The sequence below is a fragment of the Pan troglodytes genome, chromosome 1, assembly GCF_028858775.2.
Source record: "Pan troglodytes isolate AG18354 chromosome 1, NHGRI_mPanTro3-v2.0_pri, whole genome shotgun sequence".
In the NCBI taxonomy this organism is placed as follows: domain Eukaryota; kingdom Metazoa; phylum Chordata; class Mammalia; order Primates; family Hominidae; genus Pan; species Pan troglodytes.
In genome coordinates, this window is record NC_072398.2 from 201,802,132 (window position 1) to 201,823,920 (window position 21,789).

Here is a 21,789-nt window from a genome sequence, read left to right on the forward strand (position 1 = left end):
TATTGAGCTCTTACCATGTTTCAGACACTGTTCCAAGTACTTTCACATACACTACCCCATTTAGTGACCTGTGTAATCCTTGAGATGGGTATACATTATTCTAATTTTACAGGTTAGAAAATAGATTGGATAGGCCAGGCGCAGTGGCTCACGCCTGTAATCCCAGCACTTTGGGAGGCCAAGGCGGGCGGATCACCTGAGGTCAGGAGTTCGAGACCTGCCTGGCCAATATGGTGAAACCTCCTCTCTACTAAAAATACAAAAATTAGCCGGGCGTGGGGGCGGGCGCCTGTAGTCCCAGCTACTCTGGAGGCTGAGGCAGGAGAATCGCTTGAACCCGGGAGGCGGAGGTTGCAGTGAGCTGAGGTCGCGCCACTGCACTCCAGCCTGGGCGACAGAGCGAAACTCGTCTCAAAAAAAAAAAAGAAAGAAAGAAATAGGTTGGATTGTGGTCAAGTAATTTACTCGGCGTCATGCCTAGTCTAGCTCCAAAGCTCCAGCCTTCTCCGCTTCTCACACTGCTTCTATTTAAGCAGTGTCCTCTTAAAAATAATACTGGTCTCATTTATTGGGCACTTGATATGACAAAACTACTAAGTGCTTTATGTACGTATTCTCATATAATTCTCAAGACAACTCTGGAAGGTAGGAACTACTCTCCCCCTTTTACAGAAAAGATAAAGGAGGGTCCGAGACATCGCGCGTAACAAGCCCAAGGTCACGGGTACACAATCGTTTGGAAGCTAGGTTTGATTCCAAAGCTCCAGCTCCAAAATCCAAACCACACCCGGTTCAAAGGACAAAAGCAGGAACGCTCGCTCGCTGGGCTCTAGGAGGTGCGGACACTTCCGGGGAGGGGCGAAGCCAGCTGGCTGCTGAAGGCGGTGCAGGAACCCCTTTGGCGAGCTCGCGCGAGGACGTGCCGCAGCGCCGCCTGTCGATCACCTTGCCCCGCCCCACGTCGGCGCGCCCCCGGGCAAGCTCCTCCCCCAGTCCTGGCCGAGCGGGAAGCGAACGCGCGCTCTCTCCGGTTACCTTCCGCCTCGGGGAAGGGCGGGGGAAGTGGAAGCGCGCGCTCGCGAGCTGCGTGCTCGCGTACGTCGCCGGGGTTCGGCTGCGTCCGTCCCGCCGCCCGCCCGTTGCCGCCGCCGCCGCTGCCGCCGTGCTCTCGCTTTGCCCGCCGCCGCCTGAGGGGGGCTGGGGCCGGGGCCAGCCATCACTGCCGTTGCCGGGATGCCGCGGGTGTACATCGGCCGCCTGAGCTACCAGGCCCGGGAGCGCGATGTGGAGCGCTTCTTTAAGGGCTACGGGAAGATCCTGGAGGTGGATCTGAAGAACGGGTGAGGAGGGCGAAAGAGGGTCCGGCCGGGCGGGGACAGACCCCATAGGTGGTGGGGAGGCCGCGGGGACGGGAGAGGGACGCCTGGTCCGCGCGGAGCGGCTACCGGCCTAGCCAGGCTCCGCCATAGTGGCGGCGCTTCGGGGGCGCGGGTAGGCCCCGGTTCCCACTGCGCCTGCGCGGGTGGGGGTGGTGGAGGCATAATGGGAGCTGTGCTGAGGCCCTGAGTGGGACGGGGAGAAGGAAAGCCCGAGTGGGGCTGGTGCTCCGGGCAGGGGGGCACAGCTCCAGGGCGCCCGGGAGACCTGGGTTTTCCCTTCCTAGGCCCGGAACTGGGGCCCTATTCGTTTCTGGGTAGACACCAACCTTTCCCGCCCTGAGGACTACTGGAAATAAACAGGATTTCCTGCTCCCTTTCACCTCTTGCCCGGTCTCATGGATCAGACGGTCACAGCGCGTCTTCCCCGAGGACTGGAGCCTTGGAGGGAGGCCCTTTATAGCCGTGTGCCACGCTTTTTTGGGCGGGAGACTCCAGTTTGAGTAGTCTAGTGACAGTTTCGAAAGTATCGTCTTGCCGTGCTGAAAGCCTTCACCGTTCCCTCTGCAAGAGTAAATTAAAGTCTTAACTCCTTAAGACTCCGTGCAGAGTTTCCACGCTGTGGTTTCCGTTTTCCAACTTACCGAAAAATTGCTTTCCCGTTGTAGAATTTGTTAGGAGAATAGTGGCCACTCTGGCTAGTATCTGCGTCTGGTTAACACAGACGGAGACGAAATTGTTAACTTACTGCCTCCCCCAGAGTATGATCTATTACTTGTATTCTTAATCTACTTAGGCAAAAATAGTGCCAGCATGAGCTACAGGTTTTAGGGAAAACTGTTGAGGAATCAGGCCTGGAGAAAATACTCAACGGGGAAAACTGGGAACCAGGAGATGTTAGGTAGGGCTTGGAAGGCATGGATATAAAATTAAAAGGACTGGGGTGACATTTTAGGACACTAAACCTTGGGTGTTAGAGAACTCTTGGCTTAAAAAAGAAACTCTACTTTGCAACAGGTGTAATATAGCTACCGTTTACTCCCCAGGGTTATGCTAGTAACTGACACCTGAAACATTTTGAAAGTTACCTAAGTATGTTTCACGTATGAGAAAACTGGTAGCTACCGTATTCTCAAATGATTATCTGGGTTTAAAAAGCCATTTCAAATTAATTGTTAGAATAGTTTTCTTTCTGAGGACGTCTTTAGTAAAGTACTGATTTCTTTTACAGTAAAAGGCTTAAAAAACTACTTTTCTACAGTAAAACGTTCAGTTCTTAAGGATATATTGAAGTGGCGGGTAGACGTTATTGTAAACATATCATATATGTGAAAGTTGAAACTCCAGTTTTTTTCAGAGCCCAGCTAAATTGACAGCATAACTAACTTTTGTGGACAAAGTGTGGATTTTGAAGCCAGCCAGGCCTAAGTCAAATCCTGGTTCCACCACTTACTACGTATGGGCAAGTTACTTCTCTGAACCTGGTTGCTCATTCATGTGGAAAAGGAAGATTAGAGATAATAAATGTAAAGCATTTGGCTTAGGCAGTAAGTGGCAGCTATAATCAGAGGGATGAGGAAACATCTTTGCTTGTTGGTGTTTGATAACATAAAGCGTGTTTGGTGAGGTCTATTTTCTAATGTTACTCAGGTGATAGTGTGCAGGAAATGACAGGACTGTTAATGGGAAACTGATTCATCAACCAAATGTATTGATAACCCATCAACAAAATGTCCACCACTGTGCTAAATGAATTGGGGGAGGAGGCAGAAAACAGTTCTGCTCTTGAATAAATTAAGCATTATGACATGTGCACTTTGAATTAAGAAATGTTTGCTTTCGCTTTAAACTCTAACTAGTAAAACTTGGAATGATTTGCTTGAAAAGATGTGTTGAAATGGCTTTGAAGAATAGATTAGAGCTTGAAGTGAAGAAATTTAGGTTTCTGGGAATAGTATATGTCGTAGTTGGGGCTCAGGCATGGTGACTTGTGCCTGCAATCCCAGCTGAAGTGTGAAGATTACTTCAGGCCAGGAGTTTGAGACCAGCCTGACCCCATCTCTACGAAAAAAAATTTTTTAATTAGCCACGCGTGGTGGCACTCGCCTATAGTCCTAGCTACTTCAGAGGATGAGGCAGGAGGATCACTTCAGCCTAGGATTTCAAGGCTACAGTGAGCTATGATTGTGACACTGCACTCCAGTCTGGGTAACAGCAAGACCCCCATCTCTAATAAAATAAGTACAATGATGACTTTTTTTTGCTTTTTGATGAATAGGGAAAAAATATTTTTTTAATGTCATAATTGGTGTTGAAGACATGGTCCAGTAAGAAGCAATTATGAAAAATAATAATCTAGCATGGATCAAGCCTTATGAAGAATCTAGAAATTTAACAACATAAACCAGAAACAACGACTATTAAGATTTTACACTAAAAATTCAAAATCAATGAGTAGGAATTCAAAGGCTCTGGAAGGAAGAAGTGAGCAACCCAAAAGGAAGATGGAGCGATAAGAGGAAAGAGCCTTTCAGGACCCTAAATACCTGGGTGGTTTTTTTAAGGAACTGTTCATTCTTACAGTTATGCTGCCAAACCATGATATGCATGAAATGTCATTGAAAGTCAAGGTTGAAATGAAGTCATTTTAGAGTTTCAAAGACAGGTATGACAGTCACCAAACAGCACACAATATGACCTCCTGGCATCATTGAGGAATCATTACAGAGGAAAACGACTTCTGGGAAGAAGACCAATGGTAAAGATGTATTTCAAGCAAAAATTGCCTGTATGGCAAAAACGCTGGAGAGTCTGAAAGGAAGGAGTGAGTACAAAAGAAAAAGCATAACTTAGCTACGTATGTAAGCTTATAGTCCCCTAGCAGAAGGGCAGTGGATCTCCCTACTGAGAAGCATGTTTGAACATATCTAGATTGTGATTAGTAATTGAAACTCAGAGGCCGGGCACGGTGGCCTGTAATCCCAGCACTTTGGGAGGCCGAGGCGGGCAGATGACGAGGTCAGGAGATCGAGACCATCCTGGTTAACACGGTGAAACCCCGTCTCTACTAAAAATGAAAATAAAAATTAAAAAAAAGTAGCCGGGCATGGTGGCAGGCACCTGTAGTCCCAGCTACTCTAGAGGCTGAGGCAGGAGAATGGCGTGAACCTGGGAGGTGGAGCTTGCAGTGAGCCGAGATCGTGCCACTGCACTCCAGCCTGGGCGACAGCGAGACTCTGTCTCAAAAAAAAAAAAGTAATTGAAACTGAGAAACAGATTTTGGATGCTTTAGATAGGTCTTTGAAGAATTGCTGGAGTTCAGATTTGTAGAAGTGAGATGTATCAGTAGATATGTTAGGCTGAAGGGTTGTAAGTTAAGTTTAGAATTAAGGCATAAAATGCTTGTCTAGACCAGTCACGGTGGCTCACACCTGTAATCCCATCACCTTGGGAGGCCGAGGTAGGTGGATCACTTGAAGTCAGGGGTTTGAGACCAGCCTGGCCAACATGGTGAAACCCCATCTCTACTAAAAATACAAAGATTAGCTGGGTGTGGTGGTGGGCACCTGTAATCCCAGCTCCTCTAGAGGCTAAGGCAGGAGAATTGCTTGAACCTGGGAGGTGGAGGTTGCAGTGAGCGGAGATTGCATCACTGCACTCCAACCTAGGCAACAGAGCAAGACTCTGTCTCAAACAAACAAAAAAAAAACTTGTGTAATAGGAAGATGACCAAATAAGGAAACAAATGAGTTCTTCAAAGGAGATTTAGTGTTCAGGAAAGGATTCTATGGACCCTGAGAGGATTTGGAGAAGAGATATGTAAGCAAGAGTTCATTGCCTGCCATTTTATTACACCAGCCAACGCTAATGTAGATTGCCACTGTTTTAGAGAACTTTTTGAAAGATGGTTTGGGACCACAAATACAATGAAGATCTCCCAGGATCATATAGACCATTGCAGTTCCCATTAAGGTCTCCTACTTTTCTAACCCGCCCCATAAACTTCAAGAGTCACTGCAAGGGCCTGGCACGGTGGCTCACGCCTGTAATCCCAGCACTTTGAGAGGCCAAGGCAGGCAGATCACCCAAGGTCAGAAGTTCAAGACCAGCCTGACCAACATGGAGAAACCCCGTCTCTACTAAAAATACAAAGTTAGCCGGGCGTCGTGGCACATGCCTGTAATCCTGGCTACTCGGGAGGCTGAGGCAAGAGAATCACTTGAACCTCAGAGGCATAGGTTGCGGTGAGCCGAGATCGTGCCATTGCACTCCAGCCTGGGCAACAAGAGCAAAACTTCGTCTCAAAAAAAACAAAAAACAAAAAGAGTTACTGTAGGGAAGGGAGGGGCAGGAATCCTAGATACACGTCAAGGAAGCAACAATATTAGCAGCACTTGTTTATACCCTTTCAGCTCTGTGGTAACTTTTGCTGGCTTTGATTGTATATAGATTTTATTTTTTATAATAAGCCATTTCATGTAAAGTGTGAAAGAATTTTGAGTACAGTAGTTGCCCTTTTGTCACAAAATCTTGTGGTTTTAGTCAGATCTTTATATCTTAGCTTTTCCATATTTTAGTTAATGAGTAAAACTTACCACATATTAAGATTATTTTGCCTGTCTAGTAGCTAGAAGGATAAACCCCCAGATCATTGAAATTTATAGTTTTATTTTTTAGTTCAAGTCATGAATTAAAACTCTCAAGGGAAACTTGGATTTAAACTTCAGAACCTGTGTTTCATGGAACAGTGAAATCATGAATAGCCTGAATTTTCAGGGGATGTTGTGGTCTGTTTAGTCATGCTATCTAATTATTACCAGAAAATTTTTGTTTTCGCCCTTGTTTAATGCACCATAATTTTTTTAATGTGGAGTTCAAGACTCTTCGAGTGAGGCAGGTCGTTGTGTGTGTCACTGCTCACTGGAGGGCATTATTAAGCCTTAGATACTGAGAAGAATTACTGCCAACCCCAGCACCTACACAGGGATTTTTCTCTTTTGACTCCTGAATTCTTGACAGATTAGGAAGTATATAGTTAGTTTAATGTTCCAGGTTGCTGGTTTCTGGTTAGATGAGCTGTTACAGTATTTTTTTCTTTTTTTTTTTTAAGTTTTTAGTTTTTAATTCTCCCAAGGCTTCTCCCAAGGCTCCTCCCAAGGCTCTGTCATTCATCGTTACCGTATTCTTAATCATGAGAGGGATTATCTTCACCCACCACCAAGTGGCAGAGAAGTGCTTTATCATTTTTATGATAATGCTGTAACTAATGAGTGACAAAAGAAAAAGCAAACACTTTGCCTTTAGGAACCCTACCACTTATTTGTTGTTTTTTTGTTTTTTTGTTGTTGTTGTTGTTGTTTTTTGAGATGGAGTCTTGCTCTGTCGCCCAGGCTGGAGTGCAGTGGTACAATCTCAGCTCACTGCAACTTCCGCCTTTTGGGTTCAAGCAATTCTCCTGCCTCAGCCTCCCAAGTAGCTGGGACTACAGGCGCGTGCCACCACGCCCGGCTAATTTTTTGTATTTTTAGTAGAGACAGGGTTTCACCGTGTTAGGCAGGATGGTCTCGATCTCCTGACCTCATGATCCGCCTGCCTCGGCCTCCCAAAGTGCTGGGATTACAGGTGTGAGCCACCATGCCCAGCCACCTTTTTGTTTTTAAGCCCTTCTGCCAGCCTCAGAAATAGCATCCCATTTGCACTGGCATGTACAAAGCATTAGAGTCTATGTTAAGAAAAGGAAGACATTTGGTTCTGGATTAATTTTAGGATTATCTAAGAAGAGGTTAAAACAAGTTTTGTTTAAAAGCGTGTTTGAACAACTCTATGTATAGTTAAAATTAAAGACCCACTCTTAATTTTCAAAGTAGCACATATTTATGATTGGAAATTTTTTTTGAGATGGAGTCTCTGTCTGTTGCCCAGGCTGGAATGCAGTGGCACGATCGTGGCTCACCTCCCAGGTACAAGCGATTCTGCTGCCTCAGCCTCCCAAGTAGCTGGGATTACAGGTGTGCACCACCACCCCCGGCTAATTTTTGTATTTTTCGTAGAAACGGGGTTTCACCATGTTGGCCAGCCTGGTTTTGAACTCCTGACCTCAAGTGATCTACCTCACAAAGTGCTGGGATTACAGGCGTGAGCCACCACACCTGGCCTATTATAATTTTTTTATATGGAGAAGGACCAAAATAATCCAAAGATGTAACTCTTTGCATTTTGGGTTTTTTAGTTTTGCTTTTTTTCACATACAGGTATGGGCATGTGCACGCACGCACCCTGTCTCTCTTCTTTTCTTTTTTTTTTTTTTAATTAAAAAGCCCACCGGCCAGTTGTGGTGGCTCACGCCTATAATCCCAACACTTTGGGAGGCCAAGGCTGGCAGATCACAAGGTCAAGAGATCGAGACCATCCTGGTCAACATGGTGAAACCCTGTCTCTACTAAAAATACAAAAATTAGCTGGGCATGGTGGCGCACGCCTGTAGTCCCAGCTACTCAGGAGGCTGAGGCAGGAGAATTCCTTGAACCCAGGAAGTGGAGGTTGCAATGAGCCTAGATCGGGCCACTGCACTCCAGCCTGGTGATGGAGCAAGACTCCATCAAAAAAAAAAAAACAAAACCTATCTCCTGCACAGTCTCTCCCTTTTCTTATGCCTCTCCTGACTCCTTTTTTTTCCAAACTTGGAATCATACTATAAGTTATTTTATAATTTGCTTGTTTCACCCTAACAGCCTGATCCTTTTCCTTTGTCATTAAGTATTCTACAACCTGGTTTCTAATGGCTACATAGTACTCCTACATACATATGTTATTTAATGGACATAATCAGAACCATGTTGCAAGGCATTTAGGTTATCTTTATTTTTGTACTATTTTATGCATGTATAATATTGTTGAATATCCTTTATATGAATTTTTGTATACATTTCTTTTTGCCTTAGGGCAGATTCCTGCAAGTAGACTTTGGGAGTCAAAGCATATACACGTTTTAATGCTTTTGCTAGCTATTCCATCACTCGGTAAATTAATATTTACGTTTCCACCTGCCGTGTTTAAGAGCTCCTATTTTTTTTTTCTTTTTTTTGGGGGGGGGGATGGGGTCTCGATCTGTCTCCCAGGCTGCAGTGCAGTGCAGTGGCATGATCTCAGCTCACTGCAACCTCTGCTTCCCGGGTTCAAGCAGTTCTCCTGCCTCAGCCTCCCAAGTAGCTGGGATTACAGGCGCCTGCCACCACACCCCGCTAATTTTTGTATTTTTAGTAGAGACACGGTTTCACCTTGTTGGCCAGGATGGTCTCAAACTCCTGACCTCAGGTGATCCGCCCACCTCATCCTCCCAAAGTGCTGGGATTACAGGCGTGAGCCACCACACCTGCCAAGAGTTCCTACTTTTCTGAACAGTGCCCTTTATTATAATTTTTTAAACTAATTTTTTCTAATTAAAATGTTTAGAATTATATATGAGGAAATCATTTGGCAGCCATTAAGGCTTGTCTGTTTAGCCTATCAGGCATAACAAATTCAAGAACTTTTTGGACCAGGTGCGGTGGCTCACACCTGTAATCCCAGCACTTTTGGGAAGCTGAGGTGGGCGGATCACTTGAGGTCAGGAGTTTGAGACCAGCCTGGCCAGCATGGTGAAACCCCGTCTGTACTAAAAAGACAAAAATTAGCTGGGTGTGGTGGCACTTGCTGTAATCCCAGCTATTTAGGAGGCTGAGGCAGGAGAATCGCTAGAACCCGGGAGCCGAGATTGCACCATTGCACTCCAGCCTGGGTAACAGAGTGAGACTCCATCTCAAAAAAAAAAAAAAAAGAACTAAAAAAAAAAAAAACTTTTTGGGCCAGGCGTGGTGGCTCACACCTGTAATCCCAGCACTTTGGGAGGCCGAGGCGGGCGGATCACGAGGTCAGGAGATCGAGACCATCCTGGCTAACATGGTGAAACCCTATCTCTACTAAAAAAAAAAATACAAAAAAAATTAGCTGGGCCTGTTGGCCGGCGCCTGTAGTCCCAGCTACTTGGGAGGTTGAAGTAGGAGAATGGCGTGAACCCGGGAGGCTGAGCTTGCAGTGAGCCGAGATCGCACCACTGCACTCCAGCCTGGATGACAGAGCAAGACTCTGTCTCAAAAAAAAGGCTTTTTGACTCATTAGACAATAAATGTAGGTTAATTGTAGATCATTTAGATATTATGAAAGCATAAAGTGAAAAGTATCATTAAGCATCCTTTTCAGATGGGTGAGGTTTTACGTGCAATTTTGTGTCATGCTTTTTTTACTTAATTTATCTCATGTATTTTCTATTACATTAAAATCTTCCTTATTAATGGCTTCATAAAATCCGTTGTATGGCCATATTATGACTTACCCAACCATTCCTCTTATATTGTCTACCTTTTTTTTGGTCTCCTAATTCTTGCTGTTATAAGTAACCCTGTGATGGGTATTATGTGCATAAAACTTTGTTTGCATTTTTATTATCCCTGAGTACATATGGATTCCATGAAATAAAATTCATGTGTCACAGCAGGAGTGAACATATTCAATTATCTCAGTGCATATAACCAAATAACTTTCCAGAAAAGCTACACCAGTTACACTTAACACCCGCAGTGTATGAGCATGCCCGTGTGATGGGCACTTCAACAGCATGGAGTACCCCTGTTGTGTTTGCTGGCCAGGCGTGGTGGCTCACGTCTGTAATTCCAGCACTTTAGGAGGCCAAGGCGGGCGGATCACCTGAGGTCAGAAGTTCGAGACCAGCCTGACCAACATGATGAGACCCTGTCTCTACTGAAATTACAAAAATTAGCTGGGCATGGTGGTAGGCTCCTGCAATCCCAGCTACTTGGGAGGCTGAGGCAGGAGAACCGCTTGAACCCGGGAGGCGGAAGTTGCAGTGTGAGATCACACCATTCCACTCCAGCTTGGGTGACAGAGTGAGACTCTGTCTCAAAAATAAAAAATAAAAATAAAAGATGCTAATTTACCAAGTGAAAAATAATCAGCAAGTTTTTCTTGAATGAATAATAGAGATAGGACTATGAATTAAGTAGCATTCTATCATTGTTTTATTAGTAATATAACTATTACAAATGTGATCAAATCTTTTTTTATTAAAAGTCACTTTTTAAAGTCAACTTACCCCCCAAAAAAGTGTATTATTTTTTCCGCCAATATATGGGAATTTAATTTTTTTCTGTCATTTTGAAAAATCAATGCCGCATATTGAGATTTTTGACCAAATGTTAACAGCGTAAATTGCCCTGGTTCAAGACCTCCACTCCTTGGTTCTTGGTCCCTTCAGTTTGTGGTATGAATAAACATCATTTGTAATTATTTGACTAAGTCATTTAAAATCCCTGTTCTTCAGTTTAATATACTGTTTTGCTCCTCCTTTCTCATTGAGGTATTGTATGAATTTAAGGGCCATACGAAGTATTTGTCCCTTCTTAAAAGATAGGCACAGGATATAGACTCGGTAATAAAATGTGGTTTGGGTTTCTAGTATTTTTTTATGCTTCCAGGTACCCAGAACCGCAAATTGTACTTTGAGCTCCTCAGAAGAAAGGTGCTCCAGGCATCTGAGAGAATACCGTTGGGGTGATACTTACAAATTTGTAAGCTAACACTGAAATCTTAAAACTTTCGAAAATATTAATGCATTTGTATGACTTATTTTTCAACTGAGTATGTCAAAGTACTTTATGAACAAGTGTTGTCCCTAGTTTGTACTGATGGGGAAACTGAGGCATGGGGTGATAAGGTGACTGGCCCAAGGTTACAAAATGAGTTATTGACAACTCCGGAAATAGAAGATTTTTTAAATTCCCATACTAGATACATGTGGGCATTGACATTCAAAGCTTCCCTCATGCTATTTCCTTTAGTCCTGTGCTTTGGGGACTTGCCTCTGAGGGTGAGAGGGTAGTTCAGGTTTCCGGGCTTGTTCAGCCTTTAGTCTCTGTAGAGGCTTCCAGCTAGCTGACAAGTTACTGCCAAAAGTGAGACAGATGGTATTTTTTATGATGTTGTCCTTAGTTGGAGACTGCTAGTGATTCTCCTCCTCAGGCTACTCTTTGAAAAGCTGTAAGGTGGTATCAGCTTTATCGTGGTTGGCTGAGGAAGGATTTGTACAAGTAAATGTTCTCTGCCGTATTGTCATTCCTAGGGCCGTCTGGTCTTGTAGTACCCTGAAGGTGAGGGATTAGATTATGCTCTGAATTTGTATGCCCATAGTTTGAGGAAATGTTTTACTTGACTTCTCTGTGTGTTGAGATGAAAGTCTCCCAGGCTAAAGATTTCTGAACTGCACACAATGCCTGAAGAAGCGCTTGAAAGGCACTTTATTTCTCCCAGGTCCCCAACCATGGGTTTAGGTTTTTATGCCAGAAAGGGGACCTTCATGAACAAAGACCCCCAAGACCTAGAGAGAAGAGGAAGTCTGAAAGAGGGAGGTTTGAATTTAGCCTTCAGGAATGAAGAGGGCAGACAGAGCAGGAGGCTCAGGCAAGGGAGTCAGGAACCACAGACCAGAAACATGGACTTGGAAAGGTTTTCATGTAATTGAAATGAAGCTATTGATTCATCCATTTTAAAAGAATTTGAAAAATTCATTAAAATACTTAATTAGTGGCATCCACTAATTAATAAAAGCATAGGGAGTGGCATCTTTAACCAAAAATGAAAATGAAGAAACAGACTCCAGCCCAGGGACCAGGGGCGATTATGAGGGACATGGTGCCTCATACAGCCAAGATGATCCAAGAGGCATCATCTTTATGAAGCTTTAACACCTGGCAGCCTGCTCATTGTGTTGTTTAAGAGGTAAGTATGAACTGGTTTTGTTTGTAGCTTTTGTGTGGAATCAGGTAGTGCTGTCTGCAGAGTGTAAACCTTTATTTCATTAAGTAGGAATAACAGATAAAGTAATTCTATATTAAATCCCAGGAGTTTTATTCTAAATTGGTAATGTGACTTTCATCTCTCGAGTTTTTTCAAATCGTTTTTAATTTGTGGTTGAGTCTTCATGAACTTCTAGTGTGTCATCAGGGAATAGTTGATTCCCCTTTTTTGAAAGCTTTCAATTTCATTTATCCTTAGTGTTGAAAAGTGTCAGAAAATTGAAATGGACACAGATGATTGTATCTGCCCTCCCTTTCAGGAAAGCCATGTTGACTCTAAAATATCAAAAAAGAAAGTTCAGTTATGATTGCAGGGGCTAATGATAGTTTGATCCACAAACTATTTGCAGTGTAAAAGTGAAATACCTTAGCTGACTTAGTTCATTTTTGAAAGTTTTGAATAGCTAAAACAAAGTTGGCAAATAGGCTCATAGAGCAGTTACAGAGTAAGACTAAATTCATATTTGATGCAGATTCCTCTCTACCTCCCATTCTGGGAGGATTTAGTTTTACTGTTTGGTGTTTAGGATAATGATTGTTCTATTTTTCTCACCCTACTATGTGAATATATATTCTGTTAGAGATGGGCTGTTATCTGCAATGTGGACTCAATACCATGGGCTTGAGTTTGGTTAGTTCATCATTAGAGATTTTTTTTCAGCAGTTGGTTTACTTTATGAGAAAGGATCATGAGTTTAATTTTCCCACTGATATATTTGTGTTCTCATTGCTGAGATAGAAGTTTCTTAATGATTTGTTACCTTTTTCTATTTTCCTAGACTAGTATTAAAATTTTGATGGCATATGGGTTTGGTTCCACTTGTAGAGAATAAATGTTCACAACTTACTGGTATTAGCACACATCACATGCAGAAATGGTGTTTTCTTGCCACTTACTCTTTCTCATAAGATGCTTATATTCCTGTGGGCATTTGTCTTCCACACTACAGCACATAATTTGATGAAACTGATTTTCTGTGCAAGAGCTTGTGTTTCTCCAACTCTGGTTTTATGGACCACTTTTCATTGGTATATAGGAGGCGGTTAAAACGTGGTGGTAGAATGCAGGTTTTAGGTTAGCTGGGTGTGAAGAATCCCAGGTCTTTGGGATAGTCTTGGCAAGTTACTCAACTCCTCTAAGTTAGTTTCTTGATCTGTCAGATGGCAGTAAACCTCAGAGTTGTGAAAATTAAATGGATCTAATGTGTGTAAAGCACTTAGCATAATGCTTTATACATCGTAAAACTTTCAAAAATAGGAGTAGTTATTATTACAAAGAAATGTGAAGAAGAGTCCTAGTGGGCTGCATGTTAAAAATAGTTTTTAGTTAATGAAAATTAAATCACATCTTAGATGTTTATCATCTGCATGGTACTTTTCTGGTTGCTGCTTTAACCTTTGTATAGTTGAAAGTCTGTAAACTTTCTAGTATTCTTTGATTTCTGGCCCATTTCCCTCCTACCATTCACGCTTATATTTTTTGGTTCGAGTCACCATTCCTTGCAAAACTAATTAAATACATTCCTAAATACATAATATTGCCAATATTCATTCACATCCACCACGTCTAGATCCAAGTCTTCATCTTCTTTATGCTGGTCTAATTTTTGCTGAGCCTTAGAACCAAAGACAGACTCCGGGGGTTGATATGGGACCTCCAGAATGGGGATTGCACAGAATAATCTTATTTTTCCTCTATTCTTCTAGTCTGTTATGTTCTGAACCCACACATGTTTTCGGAAGGACCAGATGGCTGACACTGGCTAATGGGAACCAAAAGACGAGTGAAAGTAACCTGGTTGTCACATACCCCCAGCTTAGAGGTGCTTCACCCTGCCCCAAGGTCAATTTCTTTTTTCTCTAGAGACTTTACCCCATTATATCAAAAACCTTTACTACAGCCTGACTTTATCTGATGTTAGAGTATCATTAAGTCAAGCAGCAGCATTTATTGAATGAAAAAAGATTGTACACAGGACTGGAAGAGAAGCATCTGCCTTTAAAATACAGTAGAAGGCCGGGCATGGTGGCTCATGCCTGTAATTCTAGCACTTTGGGAGGCCGAGGCAGGTGGATTGCCTGAGCTCAGGAGTTCGAGACCACCCTGGGCAACATGGTGAAACCCTGTCTCTCCTAAAAAAAAAAAAAAAAAAATACAAAAAATTTGCCAGGCATGGTTGTGCACACCTGTAGTCCCAGCCACTCTAAAGGCTGAGGTACAAGAATTGCTTGAGCCCAGGGTCAGAGGTTGCAGTGAGTGGAGATCGCGCCGCTGCCCTGCAGCCTGGGCGACAGAGCGAGACTATGTTTTTTTTTTTTTTTTTTTTTAAAAAAAAGGAATTAGAACCTTGTGGTTTAGAGCTGGGGTTTTTAGAGTCATGGGTCTGGGTTCAAATCTAGCTCCTTCACTCATGAGCTCCTTGAAAATGAGCTAGTTGCTTAGCCTCTCCAAGCCTCAGTTTCTCATTGTAAAATGAGAAGAATAATAATACATTCTTCACATTTGATATACGAATGAATGAAATATTATGGATAAATTATTTACTGTGCCAGGCACTGTGCTAAATAGCCAACAGATATTAGCCTTCGTTTTTCTTAGTGAAGAGCTCATAATCAAAAGAGAAGGTAAGCACAAAGACAAAAACAAGACTTAAAAAGCTACAGAAACATGACTGGGCACAGTGGCTCACGCCTGTAATCCCAGCACTTTGAGAGGCTGAGGCAGCCGGATCACAAGGTCAGGAGTTCGAGACAAGCCTGACCAATATGGTGAAACCCCGTCTCCACTAAAAATATAAAAATTAGCTGGGCGTGGTGGCGTGTGCCTGTAATCCCAGCTATTCAAGAGGCTGAGGCAGGAGAACTGCTTGAACCTGGGAGGTGGAGGTTGCAGTGAGCCAAGATTGTGCCTTTGCACTCCAGCCTGGGCAACAGAGCGAGACTCCATCTCAAAAAAACAAAAACAAAAAGCGTAAAATTGAATAGAAGTGCTAAAGCTAAAGAAAGTCCTAAAATAATTGGAATAGGCAAGTTTCTGAGGCTTCATGAAAGAGGTAATTCTCAAGCATATGGAAGAAGATTGATATAATTCAACTTGTGTAGTCAAGGTGTTCCAGGTTTAGAGAGTGACATAAAGATACTTAGGAGTCGTTATAGACTTCTAAACAAAAAAACGATTTAGTAGCTGACTTTTCCTGACACAATGCAAAAGACAAGTTGACTAAGTAAAAATAGCTCTAGCCTAGAATTACATAAATTAATCCAAATGGTAAAGGCAGCCCTGAAGGCCCAGCAGATGAGAAAACTGCAGAACTTGGCAGTAGACCCAGTGGGTAACCAATAAGATATAGTCAGAAGTGATTACAAAGGTGTTGGGAGCAAATTAGATGGTCAAGGGATCCGGAAGAGAGAAATCATGAGGTAGGTTTTCTTCTTTGAAGGTGGGGAAAGATCAAGTGCAGACTGAGCTGTGGCCAACGTTTGCAGACCAGGAATCCACACTAGCTCTAATCAGAGAGCCCTTGGTGTGCGGGAACTGCCAGTTTGCCGACGTGAAAAGAGTCCCAGACTGGGTAATGGTGAGCCCTGAAGTCGCACCCCAGCTCTGCCACTCAGTGAGCACGGGTAAGTCATCCACCTCCTCCAGGTGGCCTTGATGGCCCTCCCTCCTCTGAGACTAAAGAGAGGCCACAATGCCCAGAGCAGCCTCCTTCCTGTCTCAAGAAAGGAAAGGATCTCAGGAACCCATTTCATGTGGTAGCAGCTTTTAATTGTGGGTTGTAAACAACCCTCTGTTGCCAGGAAAGTCAAATTGCAACCATAATCACTGATCCTGAGCAGTAAATGTGACATTGGTTAATTCTTCTGTGAGGGCCTGAACGCTGGTTCCCTGGAATGTTGCAGACCTTTGGAATCGGGGCAGTTACACTGTTCTCATTCACAGGCTTTTCTCTGAGTTGGCCTCTTCTGAGCACTAGAGTTGGTTGCAGAAGTGTCTTTCTACAGTTTGCCAAGCACTTTATGCAGACAGCAAGAATTACCGTTTTTTTAGTACTGTCCTATCAGTGTGTCCTGACTTTTTACCTCATAAGACCAAGTTGGCTGAAGCATAGGACATCACTGAGTGCTTTGAAACAAAGCTGTTTGATTCCTGTTCACTGAATGCCATTTCTTTCAGGGTAGATTGAAGGGCTTTCCCCTTAAAGTACAGTGCTACTGACTCTAGATTGAGGGTTCCAGCCACCCCGTGGGTTAACTTCAACAGATGAAAATTTTTCCTTGGCTACAGCAACATCCCTAATCCTGACCAGCCATGGAGAGGTTCGGTTCTTACAAGGAAAATGAGTGAATGTGGGAATGGCTCACCACATTGTGAAAACAAAACTCACATCCTGCTGATGGTTGGCTGAGGACTGTCATGTCCACATACAAAGAAAAGCATGTGGCACAGTTTTAGGACAAAGGTGAGCAGAGATCCACCGTGGAAAGGGGCATATTTTCTTATAGAGAGACCATCCAAGGCATGCCCCTCGGTAAGCAGTGTTGGTGGGTGACCACGGTCACACGCATGGAGGCTTGCTTTCCCCTGCTCCTCATACCCACTCCCTAGCAGTTTCTGGTATTGAGCACCCCCTTAGTCGTGCCTTGCCCAGTTAGCCATTGATCAGCCTGTTTCCAGAGCAAGCCATGGGCATTAGATTGCAGACAGGACTTAGTCTCCCTGTTCAGTGAAGATGTTTGGAAGACAGAAGTGACCCTAAGCTGTTCTGAAAAGGGTTGAGGTAAATCCTATTCAGTAGAACATAACAGAGCAAAGGGCAGACTTGGTGTTTGGGACCATTGGTATAGGCTAGTAGGATCAGAGAAAGCATATTTAGCAAGGATACAAACTCAGATAATAATTCTTGCCTGAAGAAGTGTGGTTAACATTTCAAAAGTTGAAGTCTTAGAGTACCTTAGTTTTAAAAATACGTCATTCCAGTTCTACCTTTTCAGAATTATGACTGATAACCTGAGCAGTACATCAGCTATTGAATGACGAAGATGAGCGCATTGGCAATGGGATAAGAATGGACTAAAGTTTAGAGCAGCCCATGTAATTCAGTGTGGCTTTTGTTTGTGGTATCCAGATACCTGTCTATACTTGGTAAGAATCATGGTGCCTGCCTTTTTTTACAGGGAAAATGACAGCAACTTCCCCTCATTCTTTTGACTAGGTTTGTGAGGATAGAATGTGACCAGAGGAAAATAGTTTTGGTAAAGACAACACAGTGCTTGGGATCAGACGAATTTTGGATTTCAGGGGTTTTTTGGGGATTTGGGAATGTTTGTATTGTACTTAATGGTTGAGCATTCCTAAACTGAAAATCCAAAATGTTCTGATGAGCAAATTTGAGCATCTTGTTGCTGCTCAGAAAGTTTCGGATTTTCGAGCATTTCAGATTTTGGATTTTCGGATTCAGAATACTCAACCTATTGCAGAGAAACATTAAAGAAAGGAGTTTCTTCTCTTACTTGAAGGGTGTTGTGTTTTGAATAGTGAGGTCATGCTTTTTATTCTTTCATGTGCATAGGGGAGGAAGATTGAAAGTGTATCGCAGGGCTCTTTGTGTTTCTGTCAATCCCTGCTGTGGAGGGGTTTTTACATTTGTCTTAGATTCTTTCTCCTGAATTCCTGCATCCTATGAATTATTGAAAGGTGTTCTTTGTTTTTAATAGAGCAGAAGAGGAAGGATTTCTGCTGTTAGAATTAGAGAAATTTATCTCTTGGGTTGTTTTGTGAGGCTTATTCACAAGTCACACCAGAGATGTATATACATATATGTACACACGTGCATACATATAATAGTATGTATACATGCATGTGTGTATTTTATATTCCTTTTTACTCTGACAGAGGATTCGAAAGGAGATTGCTTTCTGAGAAAAGAGATTTGTTTCACGTTACTTGCTGCAAAGCACAAAGGGAGTGTTAAGCTTGGCTTTAAAAGGCTCTAGTGTTAGTTACCAGGAAGAGCTTTACTTTGTTGAAGGCACTAATTAATTCAGGAACAGTTAAAAGTGTTTAAATGAACTAAAATTGGGACCTATACATAAAAGGTATTTTAGATGATAAAAATGTATCCCTTTTCATCTGTTGGTGTCTGGTGGTACCATCCTAGTGCAGGCATGTCAAATTTTATAGTTTAAATTTTCCATTTTTGAAGCCCAGCACAGTGGCGTGTGCCTGTAACCCCAGCTACTTGGGAGGCTGAAGCCGCAGGATCCCTTGATCCCAGGAGTTCAAGTCCAGCCTGGATAACATATTGAGACCCCATCTCCATTGTTAAACCAAAGGAGCACTAATTTTAACACTTAACCTGTCATGCTTTTGATGTTAGTCGAAGCCTTGGAGATATGCAGTATACCTCCCTCATTTCATGAATAAACTAAGACCCAGAGAAATAAAATGATTTAAATTTGCTCTTCAAAGTTTGTAGCAGAACCAAGACTAGAACCCAGATCGGTTCTTGCTGCTTCAGTCTTAATAGTTAGGGAGTTTCAGCCCTGTGTCAAACCACAGGTTTGAATGCCAGCTCGGCGGGGTTTTTTTATGCAAGTTATTTAATATTCTGTGCCTTGATTTCTTCATTTGTAAAACAGAAATAATAGTACCTAGCTGACGGGTGCTATGAATATAAACTACGATACCATTGCTTAATAGATTGTTTAGTCAGAGGTAACATTTTATTTTTATTATCTAGTCTTCTATCTTAATTTATTTCTATCTTATTCACTATTTATTGAATGAAATTAAGTCATTCTTCAAGTAAAGCAGACTTGGTAGAAACAACCACACTGATCTGCTCTTTGCTTTATTCTCAGAACAAGAGTCCCTATCAGATATGGTTTGTTGTATGCGAAGATGTTTGTTTTAATCTTCCAAACCCACTCAGCATGTCAGTGGCAGAGAGAAGTGACAGTCAGGTGCCTGATTTGATCCTTGAACTGAACTTTGATATGTTTCAAATAGATTTTTTCACAGAATAGTAGCCAAAATTTTTCTGTAAAATAAATTTAATCTCAAGTCAGCTAATTTAATAAATGTTTTGGATACCCCCAAAACAGGCTTGCCAAGTGACCCACTTGTTGGAACTTTTTAGAAGTAAATACCGGGGAAGGTTTGTAGGGATTTTTCTGTAACATTACCAGTTGTCCCTGTAACTCAAGGAAGTTTTATTGGCAAGATATGCCTTGCTTCATTCTCAGCTTGCAAAGAAAGATTCATCTGTCGTAACATTAATTTTTATTTTTAAATTAACCTGCCTCCACTGAACAGATTGTCACTGCTTTCTCTGAAAGGTCAGGATAAGTTCTGCATATGAGCCTTGGAACAGGGTGATCTTTGAGTCTGGGAGAATGTATTACCATGTAGGTCTGACAGAAGCATCACTTGCCATCAGTGGCCACTGGGCTTTCTATTTCAGTTGACCTGCAGAGCTTAGGATGTTGCATTCTGTGACCACCCCCTCTGCCCAGTAGTTGTAACCCTTCACTATTTTGAGGAAAACAGTTGGTATTTTCCTGTGGTTTGTTTAATCCTCAGGATTCGGTGATGTCCTTCTAAGATCACGTTAGATCAGTCCTGGTCATTTGGTCATTGAACAGTGCCGAGCCAGAGTATGACTCGAAGGGAGTGGAGGCCATTCCATCACACCCAGGCCAAATGTCCCTCCTCCCTCCGCATGGCGTCAGGCTCTCACATGCTGCCAAAAGCAGTGATGCTGTGGACAGAGGAGACTTGGGACTGGTCTTGACAATTAAATTCAGGAGGGCACTTTTGTTGTTGTTATTGTTTTGAATCCATCTAGAGATAAACCAAAGTAGAAAATAGTTGAGTTGGTTTTTTATTTGCCTTAAAAGAAAAATTGTCTCTGAAAATAATAGTATAGTTTTCCTAATGACCCATTCTATCTAAGAAAGGAAAAAGCAGCTACATTATATTATCTATTATAGATTTTTAGTCACTGTAAAGCACTTTTGAACATAGTGATTTCGAAAGGCTTTACTTGCCTTGTCTAAGATAACAACGTGTTCAAAATCCTTCTTATTAAGCTGCTCAGCAATTCTAGCCTATGGAAGCGTGAAACTATGTTTTAAAGACTTCACAGCCCATAAATTGAGCCAGGTGGCTTCTGAATTGTGTTACTGCAAGGCACTTCCTGTTAAATAACCTGGTGTGTCTGTGTTAATTTTTTTTAATGGAGTTGACATTCAGTGCCACTCAGACATTTCAACATAAAAAACCCTCCAACGTTGTTACCTACACATTGTAACCTAGCACATTGTCACCTTGAGAGACTGTTGTATGAAAGGAACTCTTTAGTAAAGGAAAAATTCCACAATTCTGAGTTCTCACTTATTTAACATGTTACTGAGTATAGCATCACATTCTAAAGAAACTGGAGGCCGGGCGCAGTGGCTCACGCCTATCATCCTAGCACTTTGGGAGGCCCAGGAGGGCGAATCACCTGAGGTTTTGAGACCAGCTTGGCCAACATGGCAAAACCCTGTCTCTACTAAAAATACAAAAAGTAGCCAGGCATGGGGGCGTGCACCTGTAATCCCAGCTACTCGGGAGGCTGAGGCAGGAGAATCACTTGAACCCAGGAGGTGGAGGTTGCAGTGAGCTGAGATCGCACCACTGCGCTCCAGTCTGGGCGACAGCGAGACTCTGTCTCAAAAAATAAAATAAATAAATAAATAAGTAAACTGGAATCATTTTTTGTCAGCAGGCTGAGTGACCCTCTGACAAGTCTTGTAACTTGTTCGTAGTGTCAGTGTGTTTAAATGCAGAGGAACACTAGTCAGTGTGTGCCCGTGTACACACAGCCTTACTAGAGTTTAAAGAAATTGCTTGTAACTTTCCTTTCTGATTAGTTATGATCAATAAGATGGTTTTGGTTTTTAAATATAGGCAATGGTCACAAAGCTGGACTTTTCACAGCTGTGTCAGACCAAACTAAATATTTCTTGAAAACATAATTTACAGGGCATTTGTATAACCTTGCTTATAAGTATCTTACAAATTTTGCACTTTAGCTATATAAATTGTACTCTTTAATAGGCATTAGTAGGATGGTGGGGGTTCTTTTGGTTATATGTTAAGCCACCAAACCTCTTGGCTGGAAAAGATGTAGCAATACCATTTAAAGAAGTTTGCACGAGTTGTATACAGATTTCAGAGAATTCCATCCTATTCTAAAACTTCATGGAAATGAATTTGGAATCTCACAGGGAAGTAAACAGCTCCAGTCTTTTTTTCACTGATAATCACATGTGACAGATGTGTTTACGTAGAGGAACAGGAACCTTAAAAAAAAGTTTTTTTCTTTCACATGATTTAACAGTTATTACACAGTGCCTGAATGTAGGTCTAATTGTTCTCTAAGATACCACTTTTAAAGCTAAAAAAGATGAGTTTTATGTGGTGTTTGAAAGAGCGTTATATGTCTTGTAGCATTATA

The 21,789-nt window shown here is 42.5% G+C and overlaps 1 protein-coding gene across 2 annotated transcripts in view; it reads left to right on the top strand.

Moving 5' to 3' along the window:
* The first annotated feature begins 903 nt into the window (after positions 1 to 903).
* Positions 904 to 21,789, top strand: part of SRSF4 (serine and arginine rich splicing factor 4) — a 34,000-nt gene continuing 13,114 nt past the window's right edge. Inside the window, exon 1 of one of the 2 annotated variants that reach the window (XM_001155042.6) lies at positions 904 to 1,340. In XM_001155042.6, the coding sequence (XP_001155042.1) occupies positions 1,234 to 1,340 (107 nt within the window). In that variant the 5' untranslated portion in view covers positions 904 to 1,233. The remainder of the gene's footprint in view (positions 1,341 to 21,789) is intronic. The other variant, XM_054664887.2, reaches the window with a different exon arrangement.